The sequence below is a fragment of the Yarrowia lipolytica genome, chromosome 1D (genome assembly GCF_001761485.1).
Source record: "Yarrowia lipolytica chromosome 1D, complete sequence".
Classification (NCBI taxonomy): Eukaryota; Fungi; Ascomycota; class Dipodascomycetes; order Dipodascales; genus Yarrowia; species Yarrowia lipolytica.
Window position 1 is genome coordinate 2,153,254 of NC_090773.1, and position 15,264 is coordinate 2,168,517.

Below are 15,264 nucleotides of genomic sequence, written 5' to 3' on the forward strand. Positions count from 1 at the left end.
CAATACCTAGCGGTATCTTATGCATTAGTCAATGCAGATGCCTTCAACAATGCCCTCGTCATGAACAACAGCCTTTTCGACAGAGGAGATCTTTGTCAAAGCAGAGGCATGGGAGCTCACCTCTTCATCGTAATTGCCCACGTAGTCGTTCTTGGTGCTGTTGTTCACCTTGGTGGTCTGGATGAGGTCGTCCCGCTGCAACTCCAGAGTCTTGACGTAGGACCACTTGAGCAGCAGCCGATACAGCTCCCGAACACCAAAGTCCGGCCACAGCGTGTCAACAAACTCGAGTGTGCAGTTCTTGTGACTCTGCCACAACATAAAGTCGGAGAGACGGGTCACGCCAGACGTTCGGATCATGATATCCAGTGGAGGACTCTCACCAGTGTACATGGCTTTCTCCAGCATCTTTTCGGTTACGTGGAGGGGAGAGGGTCGGGAGGTAGAGGAGGGTGGACCAAACGACTTAGGAGGCGGGGCTTGCTTTGTGTCTGCAAACACGTCGGTGACGACCTTTTGAATTGCCTGGGCTATGTCGTCTCTGGAGGTGTAAGGGAAACAAATGTTGAGTGTTCCACGCTTGTTGTCCTTCGTGGTCTCTTCGACACGGACAATCAGCTCGAGAATGTCTTCCGGGATGAGGTCTCTGTTACCGAGGATTTTGATGGCGAGACCGTAGCGCTCAGCCATCTCGTCCTTGCTACCGAGTACGACAATGTTGTTTCGGATGAGGTCAAATAGTGCGTCGGTCTCGACCTTGGGTCGGTTGAAGTTCTCGATTGAGAAGGCGTAGATTGTAACGGTGTTGATGCCCATCCGGAAGCAGACCTCCAGTAGCTTGAGCAGCAACTCTGTACCTGCCACGTGACCTTCTCGCAGCTCTAGATTGTTGGTCTTTGCGAAACGACGGTTTCCGTCCATGATGAAGGCAACGTGACGGGGCACGGGTCCTGTTCTGAGTACTCGCACGAGTAGGTCCTGGAACAGGTTGCGCGCGTACTGCATGAGGGGGAATGAAGGGAGTGACAATACTGTCATAATAGGTGTGCGTGGCTGAATCACTGTGGGTAGGTAGTTGGTTTTTGACGAGGTATGTGTGACACACGGTATAAGGCGCGCCTTTGGTGTCACCTGAAGGATATCTCAACTGGTGATATCAGAAGTCTGGGCTTTCGTGGCCGTTCTGTTTTGTTTAGAAGAACAAGACGAGAGGGGAGAAGAAGACACGTTTTATATTAGGACGCTCAAAGAGACACAGAAAGAACGTCCGAAATAGGACATTGTCGCATTAAAGACGTTTTCTGCACACTCGCTGATTATGCATGATAAGAGTTAGAGTTCAATAATGGAATATTGAGAAGTAATAAAACGGGGGTGAAAGACTGCGGCAGAGGGTTGGATTTCGGCATGGGGGTTGATATAGCCCTTGATATTCCTTCAGAAGTTTTCAGAGTATCTCTGAGATTGCCACTTCTCAAGATATACTCACCTAAAAGATCTAAAGAGAGTAGCTAGTGAGACATACCAAGTGCAGGTAGTACCGTAGCTACAATATGAGACACTTCACCGTCTACAGCAAAACAAGTATTTATCTTCAACAACATGTTGATCTATAATATAAATAATGTCTTTCGTTCGAACGACTTGAGCGACTTGTGACTCAGGACCGTGCCTTGTACCTGAACTACTTGTAGCTAGCTAGGTATGATGCACAGACGTAGTACCCTTGAAAGTGCTGCAGAAGGGGTTAGCGGGGCTTGTTCAGGGAGGACTTGAAAAATGCTATAGCACGAGATTTGTACTATAGCTTCACCCAGACCCAGCTCCTGTTCAGCAACACTGACGGCCATTAAAGAATCATCAATCCACCCATTCTCATGAGGAGACAATATCAATAATACAGCCAACGGATTCGGACGACGGCCGTCTTCGTCTCGGCGCGTTCATCCTGGGATGCCCCTGTACGTTGTGCAACTTGTTATCGGACCCGGGTGAGTCCTGCCCGAGACCATTCGTAGATCTCTACTTGCCAGTTCTCATACCAGCCTCGGACCGTCTTGGCGGCGGCATTATGACGCTGATGAGCGGTGGCGTCGTCAGCGTGCTTCTTGCTGATCCACACACAGGTGGCCAGATTGTTTCCGGCCTCGTCGGGCACGCCAAACCAGTACTTGAGCAGACCTCCAGAGTTGTTAGCCTCGGCATGAGAAGACTCGTCGAGGTCGGAGAGCTTCTGACGCATATCGTGGGAGGTTCGCACGTGTTCAAACAGCCGGGATCGGAAAGCCACGCAGTGAAGAGTGACGCCTTCGGGCACCAGGGGAGTCAGGTCTTCAAACGGGAACGACTCGATGTAGTCACCTACAGCATAATCGGGCTTGACGGCCCGGAAAAGGTCCCGGAGGGCAACCACAATCTCATGGAGGTTTTGGGGCACCCCTCCGAGGTCCAGCAGGTGAGCCTGACCCGTGTAGGGAGAAGACTGGACCATTCGAGGACGCTCAGTGTCAAAGTGGGGTTCAGAAAGCGCCTTCAGAGACTGAAAAGGGTTGCTATCAATTGCAATGGTCGCCATGGTGGTAGATGTGGGGTTCAGAACGCAGTAAGAGGAAAGCTCCCAACCATCATGTCATTACAGATCTACTCGTCCAGGGTGTTTTTTTTCTTCTTTTTCTTTTCTTCTTTTCTTTCTTTTTATGTTCTTTTTGGTGTGCGTGCATGTGGCTTAAGCCACGATATGGAGCGGTTTGTAAGAATGCAGACGATAATGCGGATCGTTAGAGATACGAATCAAGAGCTGGAAACGAGAGGAACGCAGTGATGGCGTTTGTTTGACGGTATAGATGGAATTAAGCGGCTCAACAGGACCCGTCACCAATACCACCCTGCACGAAAATAACCTTAGTGTGGATCCACGGAAAAATAAAATTCGCAAAAAAAAAAACAAAAGAAAAAAAAAAAAACAGGAACAGCGCCGTACGATCACACGTGTTTAGATGTATATAGATTCGAATGAGGCTGAAATCAATACCATTTGGTTATACAAGCCAGTAAAGCTCCTCAGATATGCGAGAAGCGCGTTATATCAAAATTATATCAAAATTAAAACATTTTGACGCGGCTCCGGATCGAACCCACAACCACCATAAATAAACTTACTAAATAAGCATTTAACATGCGTATAAAACGCAACCTGGGTGATTTTTTGAAAAATGCTGAGTAATTAGCCGTTTCTCCTTCTACAACACAAGAAGATCGGAAAAATGCTGTGTGTGCTGTGCGAGTGCCGCAAGGCCATGCTGAAGCGACCCAAGACGCTGCAACCCATCTGCAAACCGTGCTTCTACAACGTGTTTGAGACCGAAATCCACAACACGATTGTTGAATCAAACCTCTTCTTTCCGGGAGAACGGGTGGCCATTGGAGCCAGTGGTGGCAAAGACAGTACGGTGCTTGCGCACGTGATGAAAACGCTGAATGAGCGGTACAACTATGGTGTGGACTTTGTGCTGCTCTCTATCGACGAGGGTATCCATGGCTACCGAGACGACTCTCTGGAGACGGTGAAGCGAAACAAGGTGCAGTACGACATGGATCTGGAGGTGGTCAGTTACAGTGAGCTGTACGGGTGGAGCATGGACCAGATTGTGGCCCAGATCGGCAACAAGAACAACTGCACCTACTGTGGAGTGTTTCGAAGACAGGCTCTTGATAGAGGTAGTGCCAAGCTAGGAATCGCACATATCGTCACAGGTCATAATGCTGACGATATGGCCGAGACAGTGCTGATGAACTTGTTACGGGGCGATACTGCTCGTCTGGATAGATGTACCGAACTGGTGACTGGTTCAGATGACTCTCCTGTCAAGAGAAGTAAGCCTCTTAAGTACGCATATGAAAAGGAGATTGTGCTTTATGCCCATTACAAGAAGCTCGACTACTTTTCCACCGAGTGCACATACTCTCCCGAGGCATTCCGGGGCACGGCTCGTACGCTGATCAAAAATTTGGAGGCCATTAGACCGTCTACCATCATTGACATCATTCACTCTGGAGAAGCCTTTGTGCTCAAGAAGAAGAAGGAGAAGAAAGGCAAGGGCTCTGTGGTTGTGAAGGCCAAGGTGGAGGAAAAACCTGTCCCCTCCGGTGGCTGTTCGGTACCTCTAGCATTTGATTCCAGCCTTGGGCTCTCCAACAGATGCACCAAGTGTGGCTATTTATCTCATAATGCCGTTTGCAAGGCCTGTGTCTTGCTGGAGGGTCTAAATGCTGGACGAGCCAAGATGCAGATTGAGGGAGACAGCGCTGACGGAGCTGCTAAAAACATCAAGACCTTGGAGAAGCTGGCCTTGAGTATTTAGTGGTATATAGCATAGTTATTTATTGATACATGGGGTAGCCATGATGGGTGAAGAATCAACACCAGCGAGACGCATCTAAAAAGTGCTCTATTTGTCGTGCTAAGCTCATAGTCGTAAGCAGAGGGAGCTCTGAACGGCTCAGAACAGCTGGATTAGCCACATTACGAAACAATCAATCATTATCGTCCCATATTTCTGCTTCTTCGGAGTCCGACAAGTGTGGCTAAAGTCGGAGAGTGGGGATAAGCCACGAGTATGAGATTCATATTGTGGAGAAAGGAGGGTAGTATGGCGAAAACAGGGGATTGGAAGACGAAATTTAACAGCTCAGGAATGGGTGTGAACAGAATGACGTCATTTCCGTCTGAAGCATGCACATCAGGTTGCACACATATCAATATGATGCACAGAAGACACCAAAGAAAGACCACACTCTCTATCAAATTGTTCATCCGATTAAATGTACAGCATTGGTGGCGTATGATGATATTTGCCATGAATAAGCCCAAAGAATGCCTATTGCAATGTGTGGCTTGGTGGCTTACATGAGAGACGGGAGATAGGATGATATGGAACTTTACACGAGATCAGAATGTATGAATGTGATACGAATTTGAAGCGATTGGTCGGTTATTATGTACTGTAAAGTAATCGAGTGGATCTCCAGTGATATGAGCAAGTCTTACCTAAGAAAATGGACACCTCTAGCCCTACACAATTGTCAAGTATGTTCAGTATGTACAGTACAGTAACATTGACGAGCAGACTCACGAGTAATATACAAACCGCAATTCAGCTGGTGCAAGTCCACACTTACGATGAAGCCTATAGATATCACTAATGCCGATGAATCTCTCCGAAAGTATAGACTCTTGGTATAGCCTCGATAACGCCATTGTCGCTAAGACATCAGCAGCCACACTGGAGAGCGGTATATTGAAAACGGTGACTATAGCTGATGTTATATAAACACGTTTGCAGTTGTGTACAAACAACAGTTTGCAATCGTCGATTCAAAACATGCCTTCTACTGATCCCACTGCCAACGCCTCCCGCCGAGAACCTATCAAGTCTTCTGGTTCTCTCAACCAGTTCAAGTCGTTTACGGTGACTCCCAAGATTGGCACCGAGTTCCCTGAGCTGCAGTTGACCTCGATTCTGGAAGACGATACTTTGATCCGAGACCTGGCTGTCGAGGTGTCTCGAAGAGGAGTTGTCTTCTTTCGAAACCAAGATATCACTGACGACCAGCAGCAGTTTTTGGGTCAGCGGTTTGGCGAGCTGACCGGTAAGCCTGCCGAGTCCACTCTCCATGTCCATCCTGCCAAGGATCTCTCCAGACCCGCCGGCAAGGAGATTCTAGAGATTCTTCCCGAGGGAAAGTCTGCCAAAGAACTGGTCACCAGATTTGATGCAGAGGACGCAGTTGTTCCCACAGTTCGAGCTTCCCGTGGCTGGCACACGGACATTACATTTGAGCCTGTTCCGTCCGACTACGCCATTCTCAAGCTTCTGACCATCCCCGAGAACGGAGGAGGAGACACTCTGTGGGCCAGTGGGTACGAGGCGTACGAGCAGCTGTCTCCTCACTACAAGGAGCTTCTGGAGAAACTAACAGCTCTTCACTCGGGTCAATTCTTCCACCAGGTGGTCAACAAGCGAGGAGATGAAGTCTACGACCAGCCTAGAGGCAACCCAGCCAATGTAGGCAACAAGCTCTTCACCACCCACCCTGTGATTCGAACCAACCCCGTCACCGGCTGGAAGTCCCTGTTTGTCAATCCCGGCTTCACCAAGAAGATAATTGGACTCACTCCCGATGAGAGCGCCTCCCTGCTTGACTTGTTGTTCCGAAACCTGAGCCAGGGCCATGATGCTCATGTGCGATTCAAGTGGAACGAGAACGACGTGGCTATCTGGGACAACCGGTCGACTTTCCACTCGGCCACTTTTGATTTCGATACCGGCGACCGGCTGGGCCACCGAGTCTTGTCTATCGGAGAAAAGCCGTACTTGGATGTCAACAGTACGGGCTACAAGGAGGCTCTGGAGGCTGAAAAGCTGGAGGAGACCAAGCAAAAGCTGGAGAATCTGAGCGCGACAGAGAAGAAGGAAAAGGTCGACGAGTTGCCTGTCCAGCCTCCAAAGGTGGCTGTTTAAACCGATTTATTAACGAATAATTATTGTTGGAGTTCTGGCTCTGGTTCTAGACCTTTACAGTCCAAGTACATACAGTAAAGTACTGTAGTTGTAATATCAAACTATGTGTCTTAGTATTACTGTTTACTTTCTCAATCGGACCCTTATTCTCGTTATACCACCCACCTAAGGAGAAGTACCATATACACCCTATGAACATCTTTAGACACCAGCTGTTTATGGAATCGATGGGCTCAAGAGTGAAGAAGGAGCCTGGAACACCAGTACGACCAGTACGACCAGAATCAACCTCCTCCCATGTGACGACTCCTGTCAAATCCTCCAACTACCTTCATTATGCCGTGGAGTCCTCTCTCAAACGACGAAGAAAACGACTCCGAAGTGAACTGAAAGCCTTGGACCTGCAGCTCAGCTCTGAGTCCGTCTCTTCATCGACATTCAACGATACCGCGTTCGATTCTCCCTCTTCTGATACTTCGGATGCGACCTTTTGGACCGATGCTGTGTTAGACAAGATACAAGAGAACTATGGGACAGTGGCATGGACCTCGCCAACTCGCTCTTTGCTGGTATAAGAATGAAGATACAGGTGATGTTTTATTGAGAATCAATAGAACATTTGACCTTCAGTTCCCGTCATATTGCTCTACACGAGAGACTGTGAGGCACTTTGGACATCTGAACACGGACGGACATCTGAACACAAGAACATCGGTCCTGTGAATTCTCCAAAAACAATCCTACAGCTTCAAAAGATGGTACAAACACTTCACATTTGCTTACATAGAAATCCTTCACATAGCTCTAGATAACATATGACATATACAAGCACTAGTGTCCAAGATAACGAGAAGGCTGTTTCAATGTCTCCACAGTCCCTACTTTTTGTCTATGTCTATATACATTGCTGACCTTATCATGTGACCCAGCTAAAATTAGATTGAGAGGGCAGAAAAACATGTCCACGATAACTCGAGCTGTGGAGAAGATACAAGAGCCGCGAAAGCTCCATATTACTCATGGTGATCCACGGTTTCGATTAATATCCAAACTTTCTCCAACTCCTCTACAACCCCGCACATCTACCCTCCTTATACCCCCACATAAGAAACCTTAAATCACTATCGTGCATATTGCCACCCTGATAAAAGACATTATCGACGTGACTTTTACTCCACACATAACAACGCAACAACGCAACACCGCAACAGGACAACAAGACGCCGAAATCATGAGCAGTCTAGCTATCAAGCCCGGAATTGGACTCGGTCCGTTCAGTGAGTATTTTCAGGTGATATGAGAAATCTAACGCGTTCTAACACAGTTCTTGGCATGGATCTCTACGACTGTCTACAATTCATCAAGAAACACCACACCACGTTCCCTCTGGTCAACGTCATCTACTCGTCTCAGAGCCCGCTTAGCAACTTCATTGTGGCGGATATGCCGCGTGTCGGGCTGCGACTGCAGTTTGGAGGAGTCACGCAGAAACTGTTGCTCATCGAAGTGTACAACTTCACGCCTGCCAACGGACTGGCCCTGGAGTACAACGAAACAGCCTTACCAAAGGGAAATATCAGCTTGAGGGCAATCTACGGGGGAAAACTGTTTGGTCCAACTTACGCCGGGGAATATAAGAAGGAGCTGGAGAAGTACGTGCTGTCGTATCCTGGAGTGGCCTTCAGTTTCAACGTGGATGCGCAAACGGTGGAGAAAAACTCTCTGAGCGACTCCCAGTCCTTCATCAAACACCTATCGTCCTCAGAAACCACATCCATGGCCATCTTCAAGGGTCCTACTTGGTGGGAAGCACTCAAGGAGCTGAACCAGGAGGGAGCAGATGTGTCCCATCAGGTGAGTTTACGGCCGCAAAAGGGGGAAATTTATTTCCCGGCCGGTAAAGTAACCGTGGGATCCACAACAATGCAGGATATCGTTGCCATGTTCGGATCGCCCGAAGAGAAGTTTGTGCGGAAAGACTCTGCTCTCAGTATCCACAGAAAAGACTCCAGCAAGAGCACACGCACAGAATCCGGACACGTGACATTCTTCAATTATTTCCGACTCGGCATTGATTTCTGTTTCTCCAACTCAGGCCAGCTTCTCAAGGTCATTTTCCATCATAACATCCCAGGAACCATTGAGTTCCAGCGCTACTCCCGTGCACGATGGAGCCTCGAGGCAAGTAATCATGTAACCGTCACTTCGGAGATGGACTACACTGAGCTGGCTCAGAAACTGGATCTATCTCATTCCAAGGGTTTGACCTTGGCCAAAGCGATGGAATCTCCTAGTTCGTCTATTGAGCTTGTGAATGGCGGTAACGAGGTCTTTCCGGATTCTAACTGGGGCATGGCTGATTTGTGCGGCATGGACGGAGCAGTGTTTGAGTTTTGCAAGCAGGGGTCTATCGCTAGTGTTACTATTTATTAGGGATATCTCAGTGCTTCCGCCGATGGAGTTCCACGTCCTCACAGATACCTCATATCTGATGTTCAAGAGATAGACACCGCCATAGAGGCGGGATTGCATGTGAAATAGGTAATGGATGAGGTGGCGCTGCTGATGTAGTTGAACCACGGGGACATACCACTCTGTATGTACTGTACCCCTCAAACTCAGTCTACTTGTTTATGTTGGAATGTTGAAGGAGCTCCAATGTGTGACTTTTGAAACGGGTATTTGTTGCCGCGGTCTGAGGGTTAGTTTCGAAAATTCCACTCATGTTAGGGGGAATGAGAGTCAGTAAGCATTGGGGGTCTATCAATTTTTTTCTTCTTGCATGATTTGGTCCTGGAACAATGGTGAGTGCGTCTGAGCGAGACTGGAGCGGCGAGATTCTTTTTAAATCTATCATGAAAGGGCTCAGCTCATGGAAGTTGAAACATCCCATTCAAAGGTGGACGATTCCCCACATTTGACAACTAGTCTTCTAACAGAGAGACACTAATGTGATTTTAGGGTCCATTATCTGTCTATCGGTGCTAGCAGTTGTTGTTTAACCGGTTTTGTGAAGAGTCGACGATAGAGCCCAATACGAGAGGGAGACACGAGTGCTCAGCTGTCGTATCGTGGGAGTTGTACTCAGCTGTTTACTAATTGCACAGCATTCCGCAACTGTTGGATTAATGTCACTCTTGCTAAAGTCGTTTCCACCAACAGTCCTCCTGCCTATATTGTCTAGGCTGAGACACTAGGGCATCCCCACAACTTGATTACTATGTTCACTCACTAACAAATGACCCCGTCCGGATCAATGCGACCCCTCGCAGCTGTCAAAGACAATAGTCAACCGACTATTGATCTATATATATATACACTGATACGACTGGGCTGAAAAACTACCAAGGCTATGATAGAAATGGAACCTGTTGTTACTTCCGACAACACAGTCCTGGCTACTATGGGCTACAAACCCGAGTTGAGGCGAAACTACACCGCGGTTCAGGTGTTTGGTATCGCTTTCAGTATCATGGGTCTGTTTCCATCCATCAGCTCCGTTCTGGGTTACTCTCTACCGTCTGGGCCAGCAGGGATGGTGTGGGGCTGGTTCGTGGCGTCTTTCTGCATTTTCATGGTAGGCCTGTCTATGGCCGAGCTCGGGTCTTCCCTACCAACATCTGGCGGCCTCTATTGGTGGACTTACCACTTTGCCGGTGACAGATTCAAACGTCCGCTGTGCTTTTTAGTGGGTTACAGCAACACTCTGGGACTCACAGGAGCCATTGTGAGTATCGATTACGGATTTGCGGAGCTGGTTCTGGCAGTGGCAGGAGTCGCGACCGACGGCAAATACGTGGCGACAAGATTCACAGTCTATGGAGTCTTTGCGGCGTGTGTCATTTCGCACGCCGTAGCAGGCTCTATTGCCTCTGGACTCATGTCTAAACTGCAGACAGTCTGCATTTTTCTCAACATTGCCCTGATTGTGGTGATGATCATAGCTCTTCCGGTTGGAGCGGGAAGTAAACATCATCTCCACAACGGCAGCTACATCTTTGGTCGACTGGAGAACCTCACAACATGGCCCAAGGGCTGGAACTTTATGCTGGGATGGCTTGCTCCTATCTGGACCATTGGGGCTTTCGACTCTTGTGTTCACATGGCCGAAGAGGCATCCAATGCCACCACAGCTGTTCCATTTGGAATAATCTCCTCCATCGGCATGTGCTGGCTCTTGGGCTTTGTCATCAACATTGTCCTGGCCTGTGTTCTTTCGCCTGACATCGAAAGAGTACTCAACACTCCCTTCCAGCAGCCCATGGCCCAGGTGATTTACGACTGTTTGGGCAAAAAATGGACGCTAGCAATGATGGTCATTATCTTTACGCTTCAATGGACAATGGGCTTATCAGTTGTGGTAGCTGCCTCGCGTCAGTCCTGGGCCTTTTCGAGAGACGGAGCCCTGCCGTTTTCAAACTTCTTCAAGGTGGTCAACAAAAAGATGTCTGTTCCGGTGAGATGTGTCTGGGGAAACTGCACTCTGGGACTGGTCATTGGCTGTCTGTGTATGATTGACAGTGCAGCGGCTTCAGCCCTATTCTCTCTTGCAGCAGCTTCCAACGATCTCGCCTGGATGATCCCCATTGCCTGTCGATTGTTCTGGGGTTACCCGAACTTCAAGCCGGGTCCATTCTATCTCGGACTTGCTCTGTCTAAAATCGTGTCAGCATTCGCCTGCACCTATCTCTGCTTCGCCATCTGCCTGCTCATGTTTCCTTTGAACGGACCAAATCCAAACAAAGAAAACATGAACTACACTGTGGTGATCAATGGAGCAGTTTGGGCCGGCTCACTGTGTTATTACTTCTTCTGGGCACACAGATGGTTCCAGGGCCCCAAGAGTAATTTGGTGCTGGATGCTGTGGAGGGAGATGTAGGTGATTGGGATGAAGAAAAGAAGAAGTAGTGGTGAAGCCGTTGCTTCTGAATAGCCATACTCCCAAGGGTATGGCTTTCTGAACGGTTTGTGTACACGACAATGCAGTGCAGTATCTGGGAATGGCTATTCACCTCGTCTCAATAGTTGACAATTCGGATCTGAGTACAGTATCTACTCCTGCTCATGCTACGGAGGGACAATCGACTCGGCCATAGACATCACAACGTGATAAAAACATCCAAAATCAATACACTCATTATATAATACATACAGTTAGTTTCAAAATCCAAACGCCAATCCCAGTTGTGCGCAGTTGGGGTAGACCAAAGTCCATCCAAGCCGAGGAGCTAGTTAGAGAAAGCTGTCTCAATAACAGAGCTTTCTGCTCAGGTAAAGACCAAGTCGAAAGAGCACTATTGGACCTGTCTTGATGGAGGCTTGCTGGCCTTACCATTGGTCGATTTGTAGTGGCCTGGTTGGGTTTCTCACTACAAATCTATCAAATCCTCATCAGCGTTAACCACCCGCAACTGTGTCCGTCGCCTACTGCTGACCAACACCTGGACATCATTCACGTTACCGTCGTAGGAGAAGGCGCTCTTGACAGACGCCTTTCTAGCCGGTCTGGGAGGGCTGGGCAGCGGCAAATCGGGATCCAGAATCGAATCCCGATTATTCACTAAATCCTTGTTGCTCAGAATCGAGTTCCGGTTGTGATCCGATTCCCAGATTCGTCGCTTTTCAGTCCAAGAGTTGAGTGAGTTTGCATCGCTCATCACGTCTCGGTCACGGGGCATAAAGTCGTCAAAGTAGTCAAGACGTTCACGGGGAAGCTGGACCTCATTGGTCTTCTTTTTTCTGTACCACCAGATACCCAGAAGAGCGAAAATCGCAGCCAGGGGAAGAATCGTACTCAGAGCAGCTATTCCACCGGTAGACATGCCAGAGTGGGACTTGGTTGTGCTGGAAGGAGGAGAAGAAATCGAAGTGTCTGTAGTAGCAGCAACAGACGTACTGGAAGCCTGGCTGACTGTGGTACTGGCCCTAGTAACAGGTGTTGTGGAAGTTGCAGCTTGACTGGGGACATACTTTTGCACCGGCTCCAAGTTGTTGACGTTGTACAGCTGGATGGAGTATGTGGATCGCTTGCGGAGAGGATTCAAGGCGGACTTTTTCACCTTCTCCTGGACCTGAAGACCGCCTTCAGAGTCAGCTTCCTTACTTTGATCCTGGCCCTGTCCCTCTCCAATAGTAACAAGAGTCTCAAACAAGAGAGCAGCGCCAACAACATTTCCGTCTACCTCAAAGGACGCATTGGCATGGTAGCCCCAGCCCTGATCTCCAAACTCCAGAACTGCTGAATACGGCTCTGCGGTCCGTCCATCAACTGTACCTCCCAGAATAAGGGCTCTGTCTGCAGTCGAGGTGCTATCGAGGCTATAAGAGGCTGGGTAAATGGGTAGAAGAAGGGCGCCACTTCTTGAGTCAAGCATGTTGGAGTTGTCGACGTTTCTGTAGTTCCAGCCTCCCTGGTAGTACGCCACTTGGTTCATGCCAACCCACACAGAAGTAGACGTGTTTCCTCCCACAAACACGGTGGTTGCATAATCAATGTTTGTGTATGCTGCGTCTGCAAAGCCGAGAGGATGCACGGTCGTGTCCTGTTTCTGGGTCGCTTTTGTGCTAGTGTTGTAGCTGTACAGGGCCTGGTTGTTAGAGCAGCTTCCTCCGTAGAAGAGAATGCCTTGCTGAAGCACCGGAGGAGCAAACGGGGTAGCGTCAGAGCACCAGGGGAGCGCGTTGGAGTTGATTTGGTGCCACACATCCCCGATCGGGTCGTAGTAGTTGAGGTTGTGTCCGTCGATGGCGTACAACACAGGCTGAGCAGAGAAGGGAGACGAGATGACGAGACGCGAGCCACCAGGGGGAGGAGTAAGGGAGGAAATGGGGGTCTCGGAACTCAAGGTCTGATTATAAGGGATCTGCAGCAGGTCATTGTTGGACAAGTGCAGATAGACGTGGTGAGACGAGTAGAGGGTGTTCATGTTTGAAGTTGGAAACCACTGAAGACAAGCGGGTTACTAACCGATGGTCGGTGTGTGAGTAACGGAGTTGGTGATTGTCGACTAGAGCAGATGGTATCGTCGAGTAACAGTGGTTATCTGGGTATTTGGCGCAGTCGTCGTCTCGTTTTAACAATCAGACTGTGTTTCGAAAGTGACCAGTGTTGATCTATCTGAGATTGTCAGTTGCAATTGGTAGTGTACCTGGTAATTCTGGCCAGCAGAGAAAAATCTATGTTAGTATTTAGTCAGACAACTTTGGAAGGAAGGAGATGTCAGTTTGTCAGCCTCGTGAATGAAAGATCATCAACAGGGTATCTTCCTTTACGGGGAAAAGGCGGCGGAGAAAAGGTCTGCGAAGACGAGATCTCATCGTCTCATCAATCTTCAGTACAGTACCGGGGGATAACCCCCAAATCATCTCTGTCGCAGCTCGCAGGCAAACTCCTCCGTAGTAGACGCCTACCGCCTCAAACCGACTTGTCGAATCTCTCCATCGCCAACTGGTACTCACAATAGTGGTGTCGCTCAAATCGACTTCAATGGATCTCCAGTCAAGTCATTAATCCCTTTGCGGACTGCTTGCCCTCTGCATCCTCCCTGCATGGGTGCGTTTGGATCCTGCCTCTTTGGGAAAAGATAAACATTTCACTGTACAGATCGCGAACGAAAGGGAACACTGAATGGGGACGTCGGGAGGTGCTAGAAAGCTGGAAAAACCCGCAAATGAATATGAGGTAAAAACTGGTTGTATATCCGACTTCACCCTTAAGCACTGCTTTACAGCCCCCAAATCTGCTCCGTGTTTCTGCCATGGAGGGCACCTGTTATGAAACCCAATCTCTTCACTACTGCTCCCAACTACCCCCGAAATTCCCAACTAAACCCAAGTAACCCAATCTGAGATCCACAAGGAAAGAAGAAACAAAGACGATCGCCCCGAAAATCGCCCCGAAAATCGCCAAATATTTTCAATATCTTCAATCTCAACCTCGCCGTGCAAATCTTTGCGCCAGGGTAAAGGTGTCCCCAGAAACAAACCCACGAGAATTGCAATCTTTTTCCAAAATGTATACTGTAGCCCTTCTACAAGTAGTTACCAATACAGGGCAGATAGAGCAGCCCCAGACGGCATTTTTTCTCCTGTTTTTTTTTTTAATATATCGCACTCTTATCCGAATAGGTCTCATTATCGCTCGTATCTCTCATATCATCCTTCCGCTCATAACCTGTCCCACTGAACATTCTCAGATGGATTCCCTGCATAACCCCACATTGCTACTCCATTATAATCCACCCAACTCGACCAATACCGACCCGAATAGCATTCCGAGTCGATATCGGAGACATTAGAGGACACCATGTGACCCCACTCTGGCCAAACCCCGTGACCTTGCCCCAGCCGTTGTCCGGTCGCATATTTTTCATATCCCATTTTAGGGTTTCGGTTAATTCTTGGCGGCGTTGTCAGAGACGGAAATTTTCGATGGAAATGACGAGTGGTGGTAAAGGCGATGCGCAATAAGGGAAAAGCGCAAGTTCGTCGCAAGATCGTATTGAGACTGTAGTTATCTCATTGAGTTTGTACCGATTTTGGGCTATTCAGGGCCATTTCAAGCGATTTTTGAACTTTGATGCTCAGGATCACGACCAGCAACTGATGATATGATTTTACAAGTATCTGCAATTGAATTTTCTACCACGGCTTGTTGTAATTGATCTTCTTCTGGGTCTTGGGCTTCCCTTTTCGTCTGATTTGTACCCACCGTTGTGTATTCTATGTTGTATTGCTATCCTC

General features: G+C 48.5%; 9 protein-coding genes across 9 annotated transcripts; 7 read left to right on the forward strand and 2 right to left on the reverse strand.

The window, feature by feature from the left end:
* Nucleotides 1-24: 24 nt before the first annotated feature.
* YALI1_D21543g (uncharacterized protein) lies at nucleotides 25-1,038 on the reverse strand (the record flags this gene model as incomplete). Its single annotated transcript, XM_502945.3, has 1 exon — nucleotides 25-1,038. The coding sequence occupies one exon, from the start codon at nucleotides 1,036-1,038 to the stop codon at nucleotides 25-27; it is 1,014 nt and encodes a 337-aa protein (XP_502945.3).
* A 1,033-nt stretch (nucleotides 1,039-2,071) lies between these two features.
* YALI1_D21553g (uncharacterized protein) lies at nucleotides 2,072-2,821 on the forward strand (the record flags this gene model as incomplete). Its single annotated transcript, XM_068282737.1, has 1 exon — nucleotides 2,072-2,821. One exon carries the CDS (start codon nucleotides 2,072-2,074, stop codon nucleotides 2,819-2,821), a length of 750 nt encoding a protein of 249 aa, XP_068138838.1.
* A 442-nt stretch (nucleotides 2,822-3,263) lies between these two features.
* YALI1_D21565g (uncharacterized protein) lies at nucleotides 3,264-4,361 on the forward strand (the record flags this gene model as incomplete). Its single annotated transcript, XM_502947.3, has 1 exon — nucleotides 3,264-4,361. One exon carries the CDS (start codon nucleotides 3,264-3,266, stop codon nucleotides 4,359-4,361), a length of 1,098 nt encoding a protein of 365 aa, XP_502947.1.
* Nucleotides 4,362-5,381: 1,020 nt separating this feature from the next.
* On the forward strand, nucleotides 5,382-6,521 carry YALI1_D21586g (uncharacterized protein; the record flags this gene model as incomplete). Its single annotated transcript, XM_502948.1, has 1 exon — nucleotides 5,382-6,521. The coding sequence occupies one exon, from the start codon at nucleotides 5,382-5,384 to the stop codon at nucleotides 6,519-6,521; it is 1,140 nt and encodes a 379-aa protein (XP_502948.1).
* Nucleotides 6,522-6,712: 191 nt separating this feature from the next.
* YALI1_D21599g (uncharacterized protein) lies at nucleotides 6,713-7,096 on the forward strand (the record flags this gene model as incomplete). Its single annotated transcript, XM_068282738.1, has 1 exon — nucleotides 6,713-7,096. The coding sequence occupies one exon, from the start codon at nucleotides 6,713-6,715 to the stop codon at nucleotides 7,094-7,096; it is 384 nt and encodes a 127-aa protein (XP_068138839.1).
* Nucleotides 7,097-7,752: 656 nt separating this feature from the next.
* On the forward strand, nucleotides 7,753-8,954 carry YALI1_D21610g (uncharacterized protein; the record flags this gene model as incomplete). Its single annotated transcript, XM_502950.3, has 2 exons — nucleotides 7,753-7,798; nucleotides 7,846-8,954. 2 exons carry the CDS (start codon nucleotides 7,753-7,755, stop codon nucleotides 8,952-8,954), a joined length of 1,155 nt encoding a protein of 384 aa, XP_502950.1.
* Nucleotides 8,955-9,873: 919 nt separating this feature from the next.
* YALI1_D21631g (uncharacterized protein) lies at nucleotides 9,874-11,430 on the forward strand (the record flags this gene model as incomplete). Its single annotated transcript, XM_502951.1, has 1 exon — nucleotides 9,874-11,430. One exon carries the CDS (start codon nucleotides 9,874-9,876, stop codon nucleotides 11,428-11,430), a length of 1,557 nt encoding a protein of 518 aa, XP_502951.1.
* A 92-nt stretch (nucleotides 11,431-11,522) lies between these two features.
* YALI1_D21648g (uncharacterized protein) lies at nucleotides 11,523-11,834 on the forward strand (the record flags this gene model as incomplete). Its single annotated transcript, XM_068282739.1, has 2 exons — nucleotides 11,523-11,570; nucleotides 11,619-11,834. 2 exons carry the CDS (start codon nucleotides 11,523-11,525, stop codon nucleotides 11,832-11,834), a joined length of 264 nt encoding a protein of 87 aa, XP_068138840.1.
* Nucleotides 11,835-11,891: 57 nt separating this feature from the next.
* On the reverse strand, nucleotides 11,892-13,448 carry YALI1_D21667g (uncharacterized protein; the record flags this gene model as incomplete). The annotated part of the gene is made up of 1 exon (XM_502952.3): nucleotides 11,892-13,448. The coding sequence occupies one exon, from the start codon at nucleotides 13,446-13,448 to the stop codon at nucleotides 11,892-11,894; it is 1,557 nt and encodes a 518-aa protein (XP_502952.1).
* Nucleotides 13,449-15,264: the final 1,816 nt, after the last annotated feature.